This window comes from Larimichthys crocea, chromosome XII (genome assembly GCF_000972845.2).
Source record: "Larimichthys crocea isolate SSNF chromosome XII, L_crocea_2.0, whole genome shotgun sequence".
Lineage (NCBI taxonomy): Eukaryota > Metazoa > Chordata > Actinopteri > Sciaenidae > Larimichthys > Larimichthys crocea.
In genome coordinates, this window is record NC_040022.1 from 343,771 (window position 1) to 359,112 (window position 15,342).

Sequence of the window (15,342 nt, forward strand, 5' to 3'; positions counted from 1 at the left end):
CACAGCAGAACTGAAAATCCATTTTATTTGCTTAAACAGGAAGAAACAGTTTCACCTTCTTAGATTCACTTCAAAGTCAAGTTTCCATGAGGTCACATTTAATTAGTAATTACTTGCCAGCCAGAAATAAATCAACTAAATTGATCTTAATGTATAATGAGGCATTCATGTGCACATTGGAAACTCCTCCCGCTTGTTGTAAGCTTAAGATTTATGGAAAATTCAAAGGTTATCCATCCACCCATCTCCTAAATCAACATTTATTATCTCATTGGGGATGAATTGTAGCACAGCTGAAGCTGGGGCAGATTTATGTCGGCTGTGAATGGTTCATTTACAGGAAAATGTAGTCAGAGTTGGGATATGAGATTAACTTGGTTTCATTCCACGCGACATTCGTTTAGAGCGATCATCCAAATGTTAATTCAACATGAAGACAGTCCGATGTTTTCAAAGGCACAGCTGTAATTAAATTAAGACAGCAACGCAGCAGAGTCAATGCAGACCTCTGCTGCCACCTGCAGGTACGATAAAGCACTACAAGTAAACCACTCTGCCATTTTCCGTTTATGAGTTTAATAAAACATGAGGCAGGTGAGGAAACTCTCTCCAGGAAAGACGTGAACCTGTTTAACAAACTCCATGACACTTGTTCAGAAAGGAAATTAAGTCAATATGTATTAATATCACTGGTAGAAAACGCACTAATAATTTTGATAGTTGATGGTTTGTAATTTAACCTCAAATCTATCTATCTATCTATCTATCTATCTATCTATCTATCTATCTATCTATCTATCTATCTATAATATCTCAGGACTCCAAACTGTTTCATACACATGATGACTCAGCTGATGACTAATGTCCTCCACAACTACTGAGGTTTTTGGTGATGGCTAAACATACTCTAGGCTGCTTGTCGTCACTGGATGTACTCATGTTTTATGTATTTTATGTTTTATGTATCTTAGTCGCCTCCGCTTCTGTGTTTTCTATGTTTTATCTGGCTGCAAGAAAACTGTACCCTGTACCACAATCCAGATTTTGAAGATATCAATGCGAATAATAACGTACATACATAATGTTTTTCTGTTGCAGCCATCTTTCACCTCTGCAGGTTGACCAGCAGAGGGAGACAGATGACAGGTATTCTCCAACATGAACACACTCTCAGACTAAACTGGTGACAGTTTGTGTGTGTGTGTGTGTGTGTGTGTGTGTGTGTCTGAGATATACTTACTGGTAACAGTGAGTACATTAGTCTTGACCTCAGCGGTGATCTGGATGCGACCTCTCCTCTCAGTGTGGTCTGTCCCACACAGACTCGGCACATTGGCCACACAGCGCTTATGGATGTTCATCATACAATCTGGAACACACACACACACACACACACGTATGCGTCAAGATATGACAGTATTTGAACAATAAAAATATACTGATGATAATGTGAGGCATACATAGTTTTGTAAAGATGCATAATGCAGTTATTTAGACATGGATCAGTATCGTGAATATGAGCACATACGGTCACATCTCATGCCCTGGTGTATGAGGCCGTAGAGCAGAGAGCCACAGTGGTCGCAGAAGGTCGGGCTGGAGTAGGTGTGGATCTTAAACTTATGCTTTGCCCTCGGGTCCTGGAAGGAAGGAAGGAAGCAGAGAGAGAAGAATTAAACATTCAAATCTATATGCAGTCACATTTCCTGCCCAACAGACTGAAGGAAGCATCTTAGTTCCCTCATCAAACATTGGTTGGTGTGCTTGAATGATTCTGTAAATATCGTGCAAAACTAAAATAGTTTAGTGCGTGTACTGTACGTGGTTGCCATATGTTCGTTATCTATTAATACAAAACATGAATGTCTGCCAAACATGATTCATTAGACTGAGTTTTATTCATAATACTCTTTCATCGGCAGCCATAACTCACATTCATGTCTCCATCTCTTTCATTCTCCACCTTCCAACGCTGCGCACACTCTGTACACAGACAATGCAGCGTTTATTTACCTGGCCGTTTGTATTGTAATCTGATCAAGATGAGTTTCATCAGAATTTCTGTAGAAACACTGATGTGTGTGTGTGTGCGTGATGAAATGAGAGCTCTGTATGGAGTCAACCTTCCATGAAGTTTGTTAAAGCCCCATTGACTTTAAACAGGAACAGAGAAAGAGGAGGGAGGCAAGAAGAGGTCACATCAATCTACTGGGCACACACACCTACACAAACACACGGTCAAGGTCACAACTGCTGCTTACTGTAAAGAAAATCCATATTTTCACCATTTGTTGGATTGATTTTTTTCCGTCGCGATGGGTGGTAACGATTCATCTTTGATAAACGTCCATAACGAAGGTGTAACTGGGACAGAACCAGGCTATTTCTGTCTGAGGTGTGCGTCTGGGTGACACCTGTAACCATGGCTCAGTGGGCACACACCTACAACTAAACACTGTGGTTTCAGTGGCCCACACACACACACATTAACTCTAGACATGTAACTGATGGCCATTAGCTCATTCACACGCACAAACGCAGCAACATGAACCCACGGACGGTACGAACATCCAATCCACCACTTGAGATGGATCCAGGTTGTTTGGTGAAGCGGCGATACTTCAAGTGTAGGAGTTTAAATATTTCTGCCAAGGGAATCCATCAAAGTTACCAAACATGCAGCTACGCTATTTAATATCAAATTACCTCCTCAAGTCTAAGTCACTTTGATGAACAAATACATGAGTGTGTACTGCCAAATGTTTTTTTTACTATTATAAATCAAATCAGGTAGTGTTTGGTGTGTGTAGACAGTTTTCTCTGACGTGTGTTTTCATGTCTTTTCACCTCAAGGAGTTGATTGATTTCTTCTCCCTTCTCCACACCTGTCCTGGAAAATAAGGTTTAATTTAGGCTGCCACTGCCTGAATTATATCCAGCTTCCCCTAGGTGTCTTCAGCAGTGTGTGTGTGTGAATGCTTGTTAGGCCTAAATGACTGTGCGTCTGCCTGCGCGTAGGTGTGTGGGTTTCTTTGCACAACTGCGTATGTGTTTTGCATCCGTGCGCGTGCGTCTTTGTGTGTTTGTTTCTCTGCTGGTTCTCGTCTTTCTCAAGGACAGAACCGACTCCCGCTTGTTTTGTGTTCCTCTGAAAAACAAGGGAACATTGTGCTGCTCAAGCTCCAGCGATGAGCAACAGCAGACAGGGAGCAACATGAGGGCTGGTGAGAAAGCGTGCCAGCTTCTCTACAAACACTAATGATTAAATACATCCACCTCGAAATCCAAGGATTAATCAAGAAGGCATGAAAAATGAAAATAGAAATCGGAGACAAAAAGACAGCCTCCTCTTTTAAATCCAAATGATATTTTGTTGATGGCTGATCAGTCAAAACAGAAGAAACATAGATAGTCCATAAAAATGATGCCAACGTGTCTGTCAGTTAATTTGACTGTGCAAGTGTTACAGACTGAAAAACCTTTAATCAGGCCTGTGTTAATGAAAGGGCACATTTTCCAGACATTTCTGGCTCTGAACCCTCAATTCTTTCAAATTATGTCAGGAATCTTCAAGAAATGAGTGTCTGTGTCTAAAAAAAAAGCTAAGCAGGTGCTGTAGAATGAAGAGAAACTCAACTTTATACTAGAAAACACTGTAATGCAATGCATTAACATCAGCATCATGGGTGTTATTATAATTCATCCTGAGGGGAACATTAACATCTGTATCAAATGTTGAATGTCAAGCTACATATGAACTCAGGGGATCACCAAAGTCAGCAGGATATAGCCTCTGGGGAACTTGGATGTCTGTGCTAAATTTCAAGGCAATCTTTCAGACAGTTCATATTTCAGTCTAGATCAAAATAGATGACTCACTGATATGAGATATAACACTATATTAAAAACATGAAAACAGATAAAAGCCGGGAGGGAGGCCAGGGACACGCGACCCAAATTAACTGTGACTACTCTTTATGATCTGGCCAGACAGCAAACTCCAGAACTGCTTCCTCTTTAATGAAAAAATAATGTGATGTAATGGCTGAAATGTGGTGCGTATTAAACTTTATTTATTTTTTTTTTTTTATTTCACACTACTGTTTCTGTACACTTGTACTTTTTTCTTTTTCCTGCCTGCATGTTGCCAACTTTTTCCAATAGTTTCAGCCTCTTGTTTCACTTCATTCTACTCACCAAGACCCCACTAATCAAAAGCAGATGGCACGGTGTGCTGCTCCCGGACAAATGAGCGTATTGCGTGGCATATGTTGTGTTACTGGGTGTCAAAGCGAAAGCACGCTCATAACATCAGCACAGGATGCCAGAGCAGTGACTACCCATTAGTCACACATACACGCTGTGTGCTTTTTTTTTTTTTTGGTTATTGTGCTTTCACTCACTCTTTTCTTTCTTTTGTTTAAGTTTAACACACTCCTGTCCATTATTTTCAACGCCAACAACATCAGTCAACACGCGCACACACACACATCCTGTCCTGTCATTCATGATGCTGTGTGACAGACAGGTTGACAGTAGACAACAAAGAGGCTGGCTTTGTTTTGACACTGTTTTGACTTTATTTTCCACCTTATTGATTTTGTCTTCAGTCCACTCACTCTTCTCGAGTTAAAAGCTTGCTGTCTCATTGATATTTCTACAGTGGCAACAGTTACCTGCTGTACTGTAGTCCTGTCTCAAATAACCAGATGCAATTTATGATTGCTTAGCAAACAATTTCAAATGTTTCCTTCTTAATTTTCCACTTTGTCCTAATGACGTTTATTTCTTTCATCATATCTAATCTAATTTTGTTGTATCCTGACATACCTTAAGTGTAATCTTTCCACTTTGTTCTGGCCTGATGAAGAGATTATGGGCAAAAATGGGAAAAACTCCTAAGAACATAAAAAAAAGTATCTACACAGCACGAGTTTGAATCCAAATTCATACAAAGATCTCATAAAGCTTCAGCTTCTGAACCTCAGCAGAATATGATAATAATATGAAGTAATATGAAGCTCGAGACTTTATGGGGAAAAAAAGCTGAAAGTTATTGTGAATAGAAAAAAAAAGTTTTTATTTTAATTTTATTTAAAGTGCTGTCAAACATGAATCTTCTACAAGTATCAGAATTAAAGAAATACTGTAAATCCTTAGAGCAGAACACCAGTATGTTGGTGTTTAAGCTTTTTAACTGGCTTTAGAGATGAGGCGGTTTCAATGTTTATTTGATCATCAGAAACTTGAACTGTTACTGCGTCTCAGTTTCTTTTTAGTTCACGTCATGCTGTGCGCTGCCTTGTTTAAAAGCAGCAGCAGAATAAACACTGGAAACCAGCAACATCTCATATGACAGTGTCAAGTTAATCAAAGTGTTCCTTTGTTTACAGCCAAATACCAGCATTTCATCCCATCATCTGATTCATAAACAGACTGTTCTCGCTCTACTAAAAGGAACAAAGTCAAATGTAATACTGCAGAGGCTGCAGTTGCTGCTTGTTCTGTCCTGATCGATAAAACAAATGCACGGCCATTGTGTTTATCTGACTCAGGCTTGTAATTCCTCCTCTGGGAATGTTTAAGTGTTTCTGTGTTAGAGACAATTTAAAGATTTCTTGATGATTCAGGAAGATATGATGAACAAACAATCTTTGGAAAAGAGGACTACAAGAGCGTTGAAGAATGAATGAGTGATAAGAGCAAAGGGAGTGAAGGGTGGGCTGAGGGTGGTGCTTTCATCTTCACCCTGAATATAATTCCTCTCCTCCTTCCTTCCCTCCATATGCTAATCGCAATCTCTCCATCACTTCATCAGCCCTCCTCTTCCCTCGAAGGTTACCTTGTGGTTTTCAGTGTGGATTTTAACCATCTGGTCACACATATTGTTAAATATAGCATTGTATCTGGATATATAAGTTTTATGTTCCATGAGAAATCACATGAAGACATGGAGTAACACAGAGAGACACACCTGTAGCTCAGCTGTTATGTCAAAGAGTGTCTAAAAATAAGTTTAAGACATTAAATTGTCTCTGTTACGGAAAGAAGAAGGAGGTTGAAATGACAGGAACTGGAATAAAACGTCTTGATTAGAGGCACAGACACTCCCATGTGTGCTACAAAACAGGAATGATAAAAGAAAACACTCTACGCTCTGAAATCTCATTAACATGTGCGATGTATGTGCATTCCTGTAAACTGAGATCAACTTTGAAATGAGGAACGCATGAAATACGGTGTGAAATAGGAGTCAGTAGGAAGGTGAATACTTCCTAAACACTTGGCTGTAACAGTGAGTGGATCGGTCGTTCACGCTGTCACTGGGTCGAAACCTGAAACGTGACAGGACTCTTTCCGTGTGGACTTTGTTCTCCCTGTGTCTGCATGGGTTTCCTCTGGGTGTTTCTGTTTCCTCTCACAGCCTAAATACATGCAGATTAGTTGAACTGAGCGCTATAAATTGCCCATAGCTGTGGAGTCTGTTTATGGGTGTTAGCACTGTGATAGAGTGTCCAGGGAGAAAAACATGCCTCTCACATGCCGAGAGAGACTCTGTGGGGGAGAAGTCATTACCATCCTGCTTCACTTGTGTGCAATAAAGTGAACACAAAGAAAATCGATGTCTGCAAATGGGAACATGTGCGGTAATGTTTTCATACATTATTTCTCCATAAAGTCGGTCATTTAGTGCGTGCATGTGTGTGTGCGCGGAAATGTGAATGAGAACATATAAAATGCATGCTGTGACTACATGCATGTGACAGGCGGAGAGATTACAGGAGGAGAGAGGAGGAAGTAAATCTAGTCAGGTGTATATATATCACTGAAAGCGAGACACACACACAACATAAACACTAGAAACATCCTGACTCGGTCCAAAGGTAATAAAATCCATGGAGCAGCTCACAGAAATATGTTGATTCTCCTTTGTTTGCAACTCTGTCTCATTTCATGTGCCAGTTATGCCCCACGCCAGCTGTTTCCAGCCTTTATAATAAGATAGCCAGTTGAATCTTCTTGTTCTAACTTTAGATCTTTGCGTATAAAAGGTGCTTGACGATTCTTCTAAAAGTATAACTCAGTTCCAGTTTAAATGTTCTCCAGAGAGTATTTTTTATATATGTTCTGTCTTTTATGTACACATGACTCCTGGGGCGTTTTCTTGCATGTCCTGCCCATGTCTGCATGGGTTCTCTCCGGGCTTCCTCCCACAGTCCAAAGACATGCAGGTTAATTGGCGTCTCTAAAATTACCCGTAGGTGTGAATTATTTGCCTCCATGTGTCAGCCTTGGGATGAACTAGTGACGTGTACCCCGCCTCTCTCCCAGTGTCAGCTGGGATTGGCTCCAGCCCCCTGTGACCTTGACAAAGACAAGTGCTTATGGAAAACATATGGTTGGGCACCTATTGTATGTCTGTCCCTTCTGAAAGAGGGAGGCTTCATCCATATTTTCCCTGTTAAGAGTATTTTTTGTGGGAGTTATTCCTCATTTAAATCGACTATAGAAGGCCAGAGGTTGTGTATGCTTTACTACTTTGAGGCAAATTTGTGATATTGGGACTATATAAATAAAACCATCTTAGCATGACTTGATATTTCTGTCTGCAAGATTCCATGACATTCCAGGAATCCCATGACTAGTGAGAAATAAATGAATTCCTGTCTTCTATATTTCACCGTTAAGCTGGTTCGGATCACTGTTGTCCTCATGTACACACCTTAGTATCGTCGCCTCTCGCACACACTGAGTTCTATACCATTAGCGTACTGTGGGCATGAAATGTAGGTTTCATTAGAGGATCTCATCCCTCGACCTCTCCCACAGGGAACTCATTCTATTAACCCAGATCTATAATTGACTTCTTCTTTTAAACATACATAGCTGACAGAGAGAGGAAGAGAGGGACTGGCATGAGGTAAAATAGGAGTGGTGGGCTGATTGCTGCAGACCTCGAGACAACATTACTGATTACAAAAAATAAATCTTTCTGCCTCGTGTGTCTTCTTCTATGGCTGCATGCATTAGAAAGCATCTCCAGCTTCTCTGTTCCTTCAGATATGTGACCCAGAAAGAACTCAGTCGACATTATCAGCTTCAAAGAATCCGAGAAATGATGCTCAGGACTGGTCGACGCCTGAAGGAGTCATTTTATTTTGATGTAAATGAATCCTATTATAGCACTGACAAAGGCCTGCAACCATTTTTTTTTAAATTACTGACTAATCTGCCTATGATCGTCTCTATTAGTCAATTATGTGTCTTAAAAGGTCAGAAAATAATAACAGTTTTTAAATCAGAAGCTCCCTGATTTTTCAGACAAATAGTCAGAGTGTTCACATTCACATTTTGGCCTCAAAAATATCTAGATTACTGCCAATTTTTTGCTCAATTAATGAATACTTTAATTAATAAAGAAATTCATATGTATTGTTGATCATTTCAGCTCTACACTTGACACATCTTTGAGCTTGTGAATTTTCATTTAACCTGAATTTGGACATTTAATTGTGACACTTCAGCGTACCTAAAATGTTCTACAAACTAAGAATGTGCCTCTGAGATCATCTGAGTATTCACGGTCGTCTTCCCAGAAACACAGTAAAATGGAAACCGTGGAAGATTTCCATAATCTTGAGAGAAAGAACACCAGAGGGGGAGAAAACGCGGCTATATTCTCCTTTGGCAGCACAGCAAAGCTGAATCTTAAACAGTATGACTCGACCTACCCATTCATTGTCGTAATTAAGTATTTGACAGATAAAACTGCAGAGGACGCCTAAATGTGCTGCATGTTCAAGCTGAAAATGACTGGCTGAAAATGTTATCAGAGTTTCGTGTTCATGAAGCCATTTCTATGCAGGTGTGCGTGGGTGAAAACATTAAGTCAAGCAGTGCAAATCTGACGCCATTATTAGAAAATCTTCACCCAGCTGTTCTTATAATGTTCCACGACAAAGTCTGAGCACGTATATGATCAAATGATATTATCACTTCCTGCTTTGGCAATCAGGCAAATAGGCAATGTGATGTTCCTGGTCTGCTACCCAGGATTTATCAAATCGTTCTTTTGTTCCTCTGTCCCGAATTTGATAAAACTTCATAAAAAAATTAGATGACCAGCGGAAAAACCCGGTGTCATAAATCGCCTCCTCCTCCTCCTCCTCCTCCTCCTTTAATAATCTCAGAGCAGGCTACCTGTTGTCATGCCTCCTATATTTAAACACGCAGCTAGTTTGGTGCAGCGTTACCCTGGAGTTACCATACGTCCCCACTGTGCAGCAACCGAGGTCATAAGAGCATGAACTCATTAAGGGAATGACATGGTGGGGGTGGTAAGGCCCCGTAATTAAGAGCAGCGCCCCCCCGGGTGGAGTGGCATTTAAATAGAGGATGTACAGAATAGAGTTGTAGAGAGGGAGAGGGGGTGGTGGAAAGAGACTGGGAGAGGTGAGGTACATATACATATATAAACTATACAAGAGATTAAAATCTGTTTTCTCAAGAGTGACCGCGTTAAGAGGGCAGCATGTACGCTAAATATAAAAATATAGTGCCAGAAAAAGAGGAGGAGGCATCAGGGGCAATAGACAGAAGGAGAAATGTGGAGATTTGAAATGACTAATGAAGACACAGGTTGTCTGCTGGTTCAAAAAGACGAGTGAAATGCCTCTGAAGACGTTTCAAAGGAGGGGGATGAATGATTTCAAAGATACAGGTATTTTTCAACCTGACATTTTTCTCATAATGTGACTATTGTGACTATATGGGCTGCTAACTTTGCATATGCCACCTCTGTGAGACAGAGAAACAAGTACAAAACAACAGATATCAGGCCCAACAGCTTTACAAGATCAAATTAATAGCTGCGTTTTTTACAAATGGGTCTCAGGTTTGTCTGTATTGGGCAAACTATATAAGACAAATATAATATAGGAGGAGGTTAGGATGATGAGGGGAGCAGAAATGGATGATTATGTCACCAAACATGAAACTGTGCATGAGTCAGTAAACCAGCTGCATTTCTTCAAGAAGAAGAAGAAGAAGAAGAAGAAGCTATATATTTTGTTACTCAAATGGTGCTAAGAAAGAGGAAGAAGCAGTCAGGTGAGTGAGGCGTTTTTTTTTTAGACTTACAGACATAAGATGAGATTAGAGGAAAGACTGGAGGCGTCTCACTAAGGGTACTTGTCAGACTGAAAGGGCACTCTAGAGGGAAGTGAGGACGTGGCCGAGGAAGTTAAAAGACCTCGGGGTTTTTGCGAGGATGGAGTTGGCATCTTGAAAGTGCTCTTAAGAATCGAGAAGGAGGCAACTCATTTTGTCCTCTTGATATAGGAGAGAGATTAAAGAATGAGAATGAGTGAAAAGATGCTACTTTCTCAGCTCCTTCAGAGAGTGGATGAGATTATGATAAAAGTGCCACTTAAGGGCACTTCCTGTTTCGGCAGATGAGAAGTGAAGACAACGTTCAAAGAGAATTAATAACATGTGAACAGGCGCGGCTCGAGAATGAAAGAAATTAAAGTTCAAACAATTTAAAAAATGGTTAAACGCTCCATAGAGCTGGGATGAAGCTGAAAAGTCAGGCGGTTATTCTCTGTGGGTTTGTCACTACGGCAACGTAAAAGTAGTCATGTTGATCCATTAGTGACATAAAAATATTGTTTATGTACATCTGCTTTGACATAATTTGTCTGTGTTCTAGTTTTTCTTTGCGGTTCTGGTGGTGCACTAGCTCACAGCAAGAAGGTTTCCTGGTTCAAACCCCAGCTGTGTCTGTACAGGTGTGTGAACGCAAACCCCACCTCACCCAATGTCCCTGATACCTGACCCTGGTATTATAAAGTATAAGTATTCTACTTAACACATTCACTGTGATTCACAGCATGAAAAAGCCTTTGACCAGGTAATAAAATATCCCTGTTATTATTGCTTTTATTGCATGGTTTCATTTGTTTATAGCAATATAAACCTGACAATATATGTGATTAAATTTGACAGTGAAGCAAAACACCACATGTACTATGAAAAAAAAAAAAAAAAAACTCAATACACGATCACAGCACCAGAGACCCCGACCATGAACATTATGTTCATCCCTTTCACAGCTGAAGAAATCTGACATTTTCCATCATGCCACCGGAGCTGCTCAGTGGCCAATATTGAGCGTTCTCTGCAGCTTCGGGTGTTACGTGTCTAAATATAACTTCTACAGTATTGAGTCTATCAAATGTAAATGCCAGAGGACTCCTGTGTGAGTGTGTGATGGTATAGTAGAGCCGTCAAGACAGGAAAAGGAAAGAGGCAGCTGAACCGTAACACCGGTGTTGACAGGTGAAAAGAGACCACGAGACTGATACGCCTGCGCGTTCTCTCTCGCCTTCCATCTGTCTGTTTCTACTCGTGCTCGCTGTCACGTTGTACGCAGGCCAGGCGTATGATTTTCACATGATTTGTTTATTTGTACTCACATCTGACGCAGGTCCTTTATCAGCACCTGGACAGGAGAAAGTGACGAACTCATGGCAACGTTTGTGAACCACGAAACAACACACTGTGGAGAGAGAGAGAGAGAACAAGAAAGAGACAATTTAGCAACATTAACAAAACATTAAGCACAAGCTTTTTATTTTATTTTATTATTTTTAAAGACATTGCTTCCAAAGTTGCCTAAATTTGGATTTTTAGTGGCCAAAATCATGCTGAGTGAGTGATGAGTGACTGTTCTGATACAAACACAGCCTCAGCTGCAGAGTTTTTAATCAGCATATTTGAATATACAGGACGTATAAGTGAGGAAAAACTTATTTTTACAATATCAAAGCGAGTCAGTCATGGTGATGTCTGACTAGACTAGGCTTTAAAATGTCAAAGTACAATTTTGAATGGGCGTAATTATATAAGTTATGTTCAATTAGACGGAGGCTCGATGAAAGTTGTTTTTCCGTCTCCGAGCTGTTTCGAAGCAGCACTCTCTTAACCTATGAAAAGCTTTAGCTGTGATAAATGTACAGAGTGATGCTGTGCCTCTGTCTTAACACCCACACACTCTTATTGTCACTCCCGCACTGTTGACTCATTGTCAGTTACTCTGGATAAGAGGACCATGAATGTCTACAGTGTAATATAAAATGTATCCTCTGATCTATATCTTCTTATTAACAGAATTTCCTGCGTTTGTTCGTCGACAGAATTGAAGAAAATTTCAAAAATGCAAGTTTTTTTTTTTTGTTGCTCCCCAGGCTGTTGAAAAGAACAAGTACATACATAAACACGCATGACGGATCAATGATATCCTGCACAATCACAATCTCAACGAGATGAAAAGCGGAACAGGTCTCCACTTCTCAGGTTGGTAACAATCAGCGGTGCAGAAACACGCGAAAGCTTCGACGCGTAGCGAGCCTGTCATCTCCACCCTGATCAATGTCAGCCCCACTGACAGGCAAGACGAACAGGAAGGCTAAAAATATCTCACAATCATGCACACATACACAGTCAATATGATTGTGCCCCAGAGGATATTTACACAGTGTGTATGTCTGAGTGAGACAGATGGGAGCTGTAAACACACTGAACAACAGAGACAGAGCGACTGCTAAAATAATAAAGCAGGTTTGAATCATCTTGCTACAGTCGGCTACAATACCTGCTGGTTTAGATTACTGACATTTTTCAAGTAAAACTATGAAACATTCTCTGGTTCCAGCTTCTCTTTTGTAAGATTCGCGGCTTTTCTTTGTTTAAATGTGACAGTAACGTGAACATCTCTAAATTTTGAGCTGTTGAACATCTGAAGATGTCATCTTTGACTTCACAGCATGGATTTTCTGATGTTTTACAGACCAAATAACTAATTTATTCATGCAGGAAAGATGCAGATTAATTAGTAATGAAACCACAATGATAAAAAAAACAAGCCAGCATGTCAAATGCTGACGTAAAGTTTATTTTCTACTGGAAATGTCAAAGAGCCAACAGACTTTCTGACATGTGAAATATAATATGCACTTTTAAATAACTGTGCAAGCTCTCAAACTAAAAAGCATTTAGGTCACTTCATCTGAAATCATGTGGTGGTGTCAGTGTCAGTGGTGGAATGTAACAAAGTACATTACACAACAGTTAGTTGAAAGTAAGTTGACTGTACAAGAGGCATAGAGCACATCACTCTGACTTTTGACTACATATATCACTCCACTTCACGGGTGCTTTAAATGTTTCATGAATGATCGTTATCTAACTTAAATTGCAACGCAAGGATGAACTTTTTTTTCCCCCACAAATAACATTTGACATCAGGAATGTTCGTCGGAAGATGACGGATGAAGGGAAAGAAGCCTGGATGCTTCGGCGCAAACCTCCAGGTGTGCTCATGTGACATCAGCCGACCTCAACCAATTAGAGAAGAGCGAAAACAAAGCTAACACTGTGAGGCAAACAACGTGAGCTTAAAACTGCTGAGAGCAGTCGACTCGACTTACAGATCAAAACTAGGAAGCTATTCGGGAAAACGATGATGTGTTGCTTGCAAGTAAGTGATCAGGTAAACAAATAAATCTTAATCTGTTGTCACTTGTCACTGTTAACTAATAAATAACGCTGCTATCTTATTCTACTTTTATGCTTGATATTTTTACATTGTTGTATTGTTACTTTGATTTTCTTCCACCTTAGTCTCAGTTCTTCAAAAACACGCCTGGCTGGTTAATGTGATGTGGTAACCAGTAGAGACGGGGAGTGCATCTGTGAGCATATCAAATCTTTTTTGCATCACAATCTGTGCTGCAAAAAAAGTTGCATTTGCATAACTCCACTCTTGGTACGGGAAGTAAGGTCACATGCGCATGAAATAATGAATCTGGCATCCACAGTTTTAAATCAGAACACGCTGATTTTCTCTCTGCACTTCACACGTCCTTCTCAGCAGTCTCTACTGCCTCATTTACATATTTGGAGATCAGCTATTCCATCATATTCTGTCTAATTCTATTAGATTCTATTGTCAAACTTGCACCAATCAGAGAGGTTATAATTAATACGAAGACTATCTCTCTCAACACATACACACACACACACACAAATCATGTGCACCTCAATGGTGCTTCACTCCCACGCAATATCCTCTTTTTGGTCACACCACCCACTCACTGAGATGATACCACACACACACACATACACACAGTCCACCCACTCATTCCAATGATATTGCAGATTGAATACACAGAGTGAGGGTGGAGGGATAGAGGTAGAGATGGAAATGGTGAGAGCTGTGTTCACATATTGCTTCAAGGCAACTGCTCTTTTGGAGTATTGCAACTGCCAAATCCCTAACCAGAAGACACACACACAAACACACACACACATATCTGTCACTAGAAAACAACTGTACAATAGGACCCTCTTTACAAAATGTATACCACACCAGAAATTAAGTGTGCCCTCTGTTTTATCTGCTCCATCCACCCCAATAATTACCTCATTGCTCCATTTGCACATCCATTCAGTTACACTACAACAACACTACAAATGTACAATGGTGGAAAGTGGAAAAGGCAGGTGGCAGAACCTAATCTCACACAGCCTAAAGAGGACTGAGAGGAAAAGTTTAAACACAGAGATCACAGCGCAGGTGGAATACCTGAGGCGGATGTTTGACTGGCTGCCTTTTGGAAAGCTCACATTAGCTTTCTGTCGGAGTAGAAAAGTGGTAGCTCTGCCATTTTCTTTTTTTCTTTTTGAGCTTGAATTTCTCCAGTGGAAAAAAAAAAGGAGGGATTCTTACACTTACAAAACACTTGTTGCATTTATTGTTGCTGGTGTTAAGAACGGCGATGGAAGAAGCATTTCGATCCTTTATACGAGTACAACTGAATCACACTGCAAGTTTCAAGTCTTGCTTTAAAAACGTTACTTACTATGAAAATATAACTAAAGTGACAAAAGTAAAATAATGCATTGCAATGAAAACAGGTTGAGATGGAGCTAATGTGAATGTTTCAAATGCCACAGTGTGTAAGGTACGGCAGTTTGAATGTTTCTGTATTTTATTTGTGTTTGCAATGCAGAGATTTAAGATTACTTTGAAAACAATAACCTAGGGTTGCAAAGGGGTGGAACATTTCTGGTAAATCTCCATAAGTTTTCAATGGGCAGTTAAGTTGGGGAATTTTGGAAATATTCCAAGTTGGAAACTTTCCATGGGAATTATGGAAATGTATGGGAATTAACTGGAAATTGGGGGTAATTTAGTAATTGGAGTTAAGCTAGTATCATAAGATAACCTCATAAATGGTCAATGATGCTCGCTTTGGCTTATTATCATCTAACTTAGCT

At 40.1% G+C, this 15,342-nt stretch overlaps 1 protein-coding gene across 2 annotated transcripts in view; it reads right to left on the reverse strand.

Moving 5' to 3' along the window:
- prkcbb (protein kinase C, beta b) overlaps nt 1-15,342 on the reverse strand; it is an 84,470-nt gene that overhangs the window by 47,605 nt on the left and 21,523 nt on the right. For both annotated transcript variants that reach the window (XM_019274926.2, XM_019274925.2), the window contains exons 3-5: nt 11,478-11,560; nt 1,529-1,640; nt 1,241-1,369 (exon numbers count right to left, since the gene is read on the reverse strand). In XM_019274926.2, the coding sequence (XP_019130471.1) occupies nt 1,241-1,369; nt 1,529-1,640; nt 11,478-11,560 (324 nt within the window). The remainder of the gene's footprint in view (nt 1-1,240; nt 1,370-1,528; nt 1,641-11,477; nt 11,561-15,342) is intronic.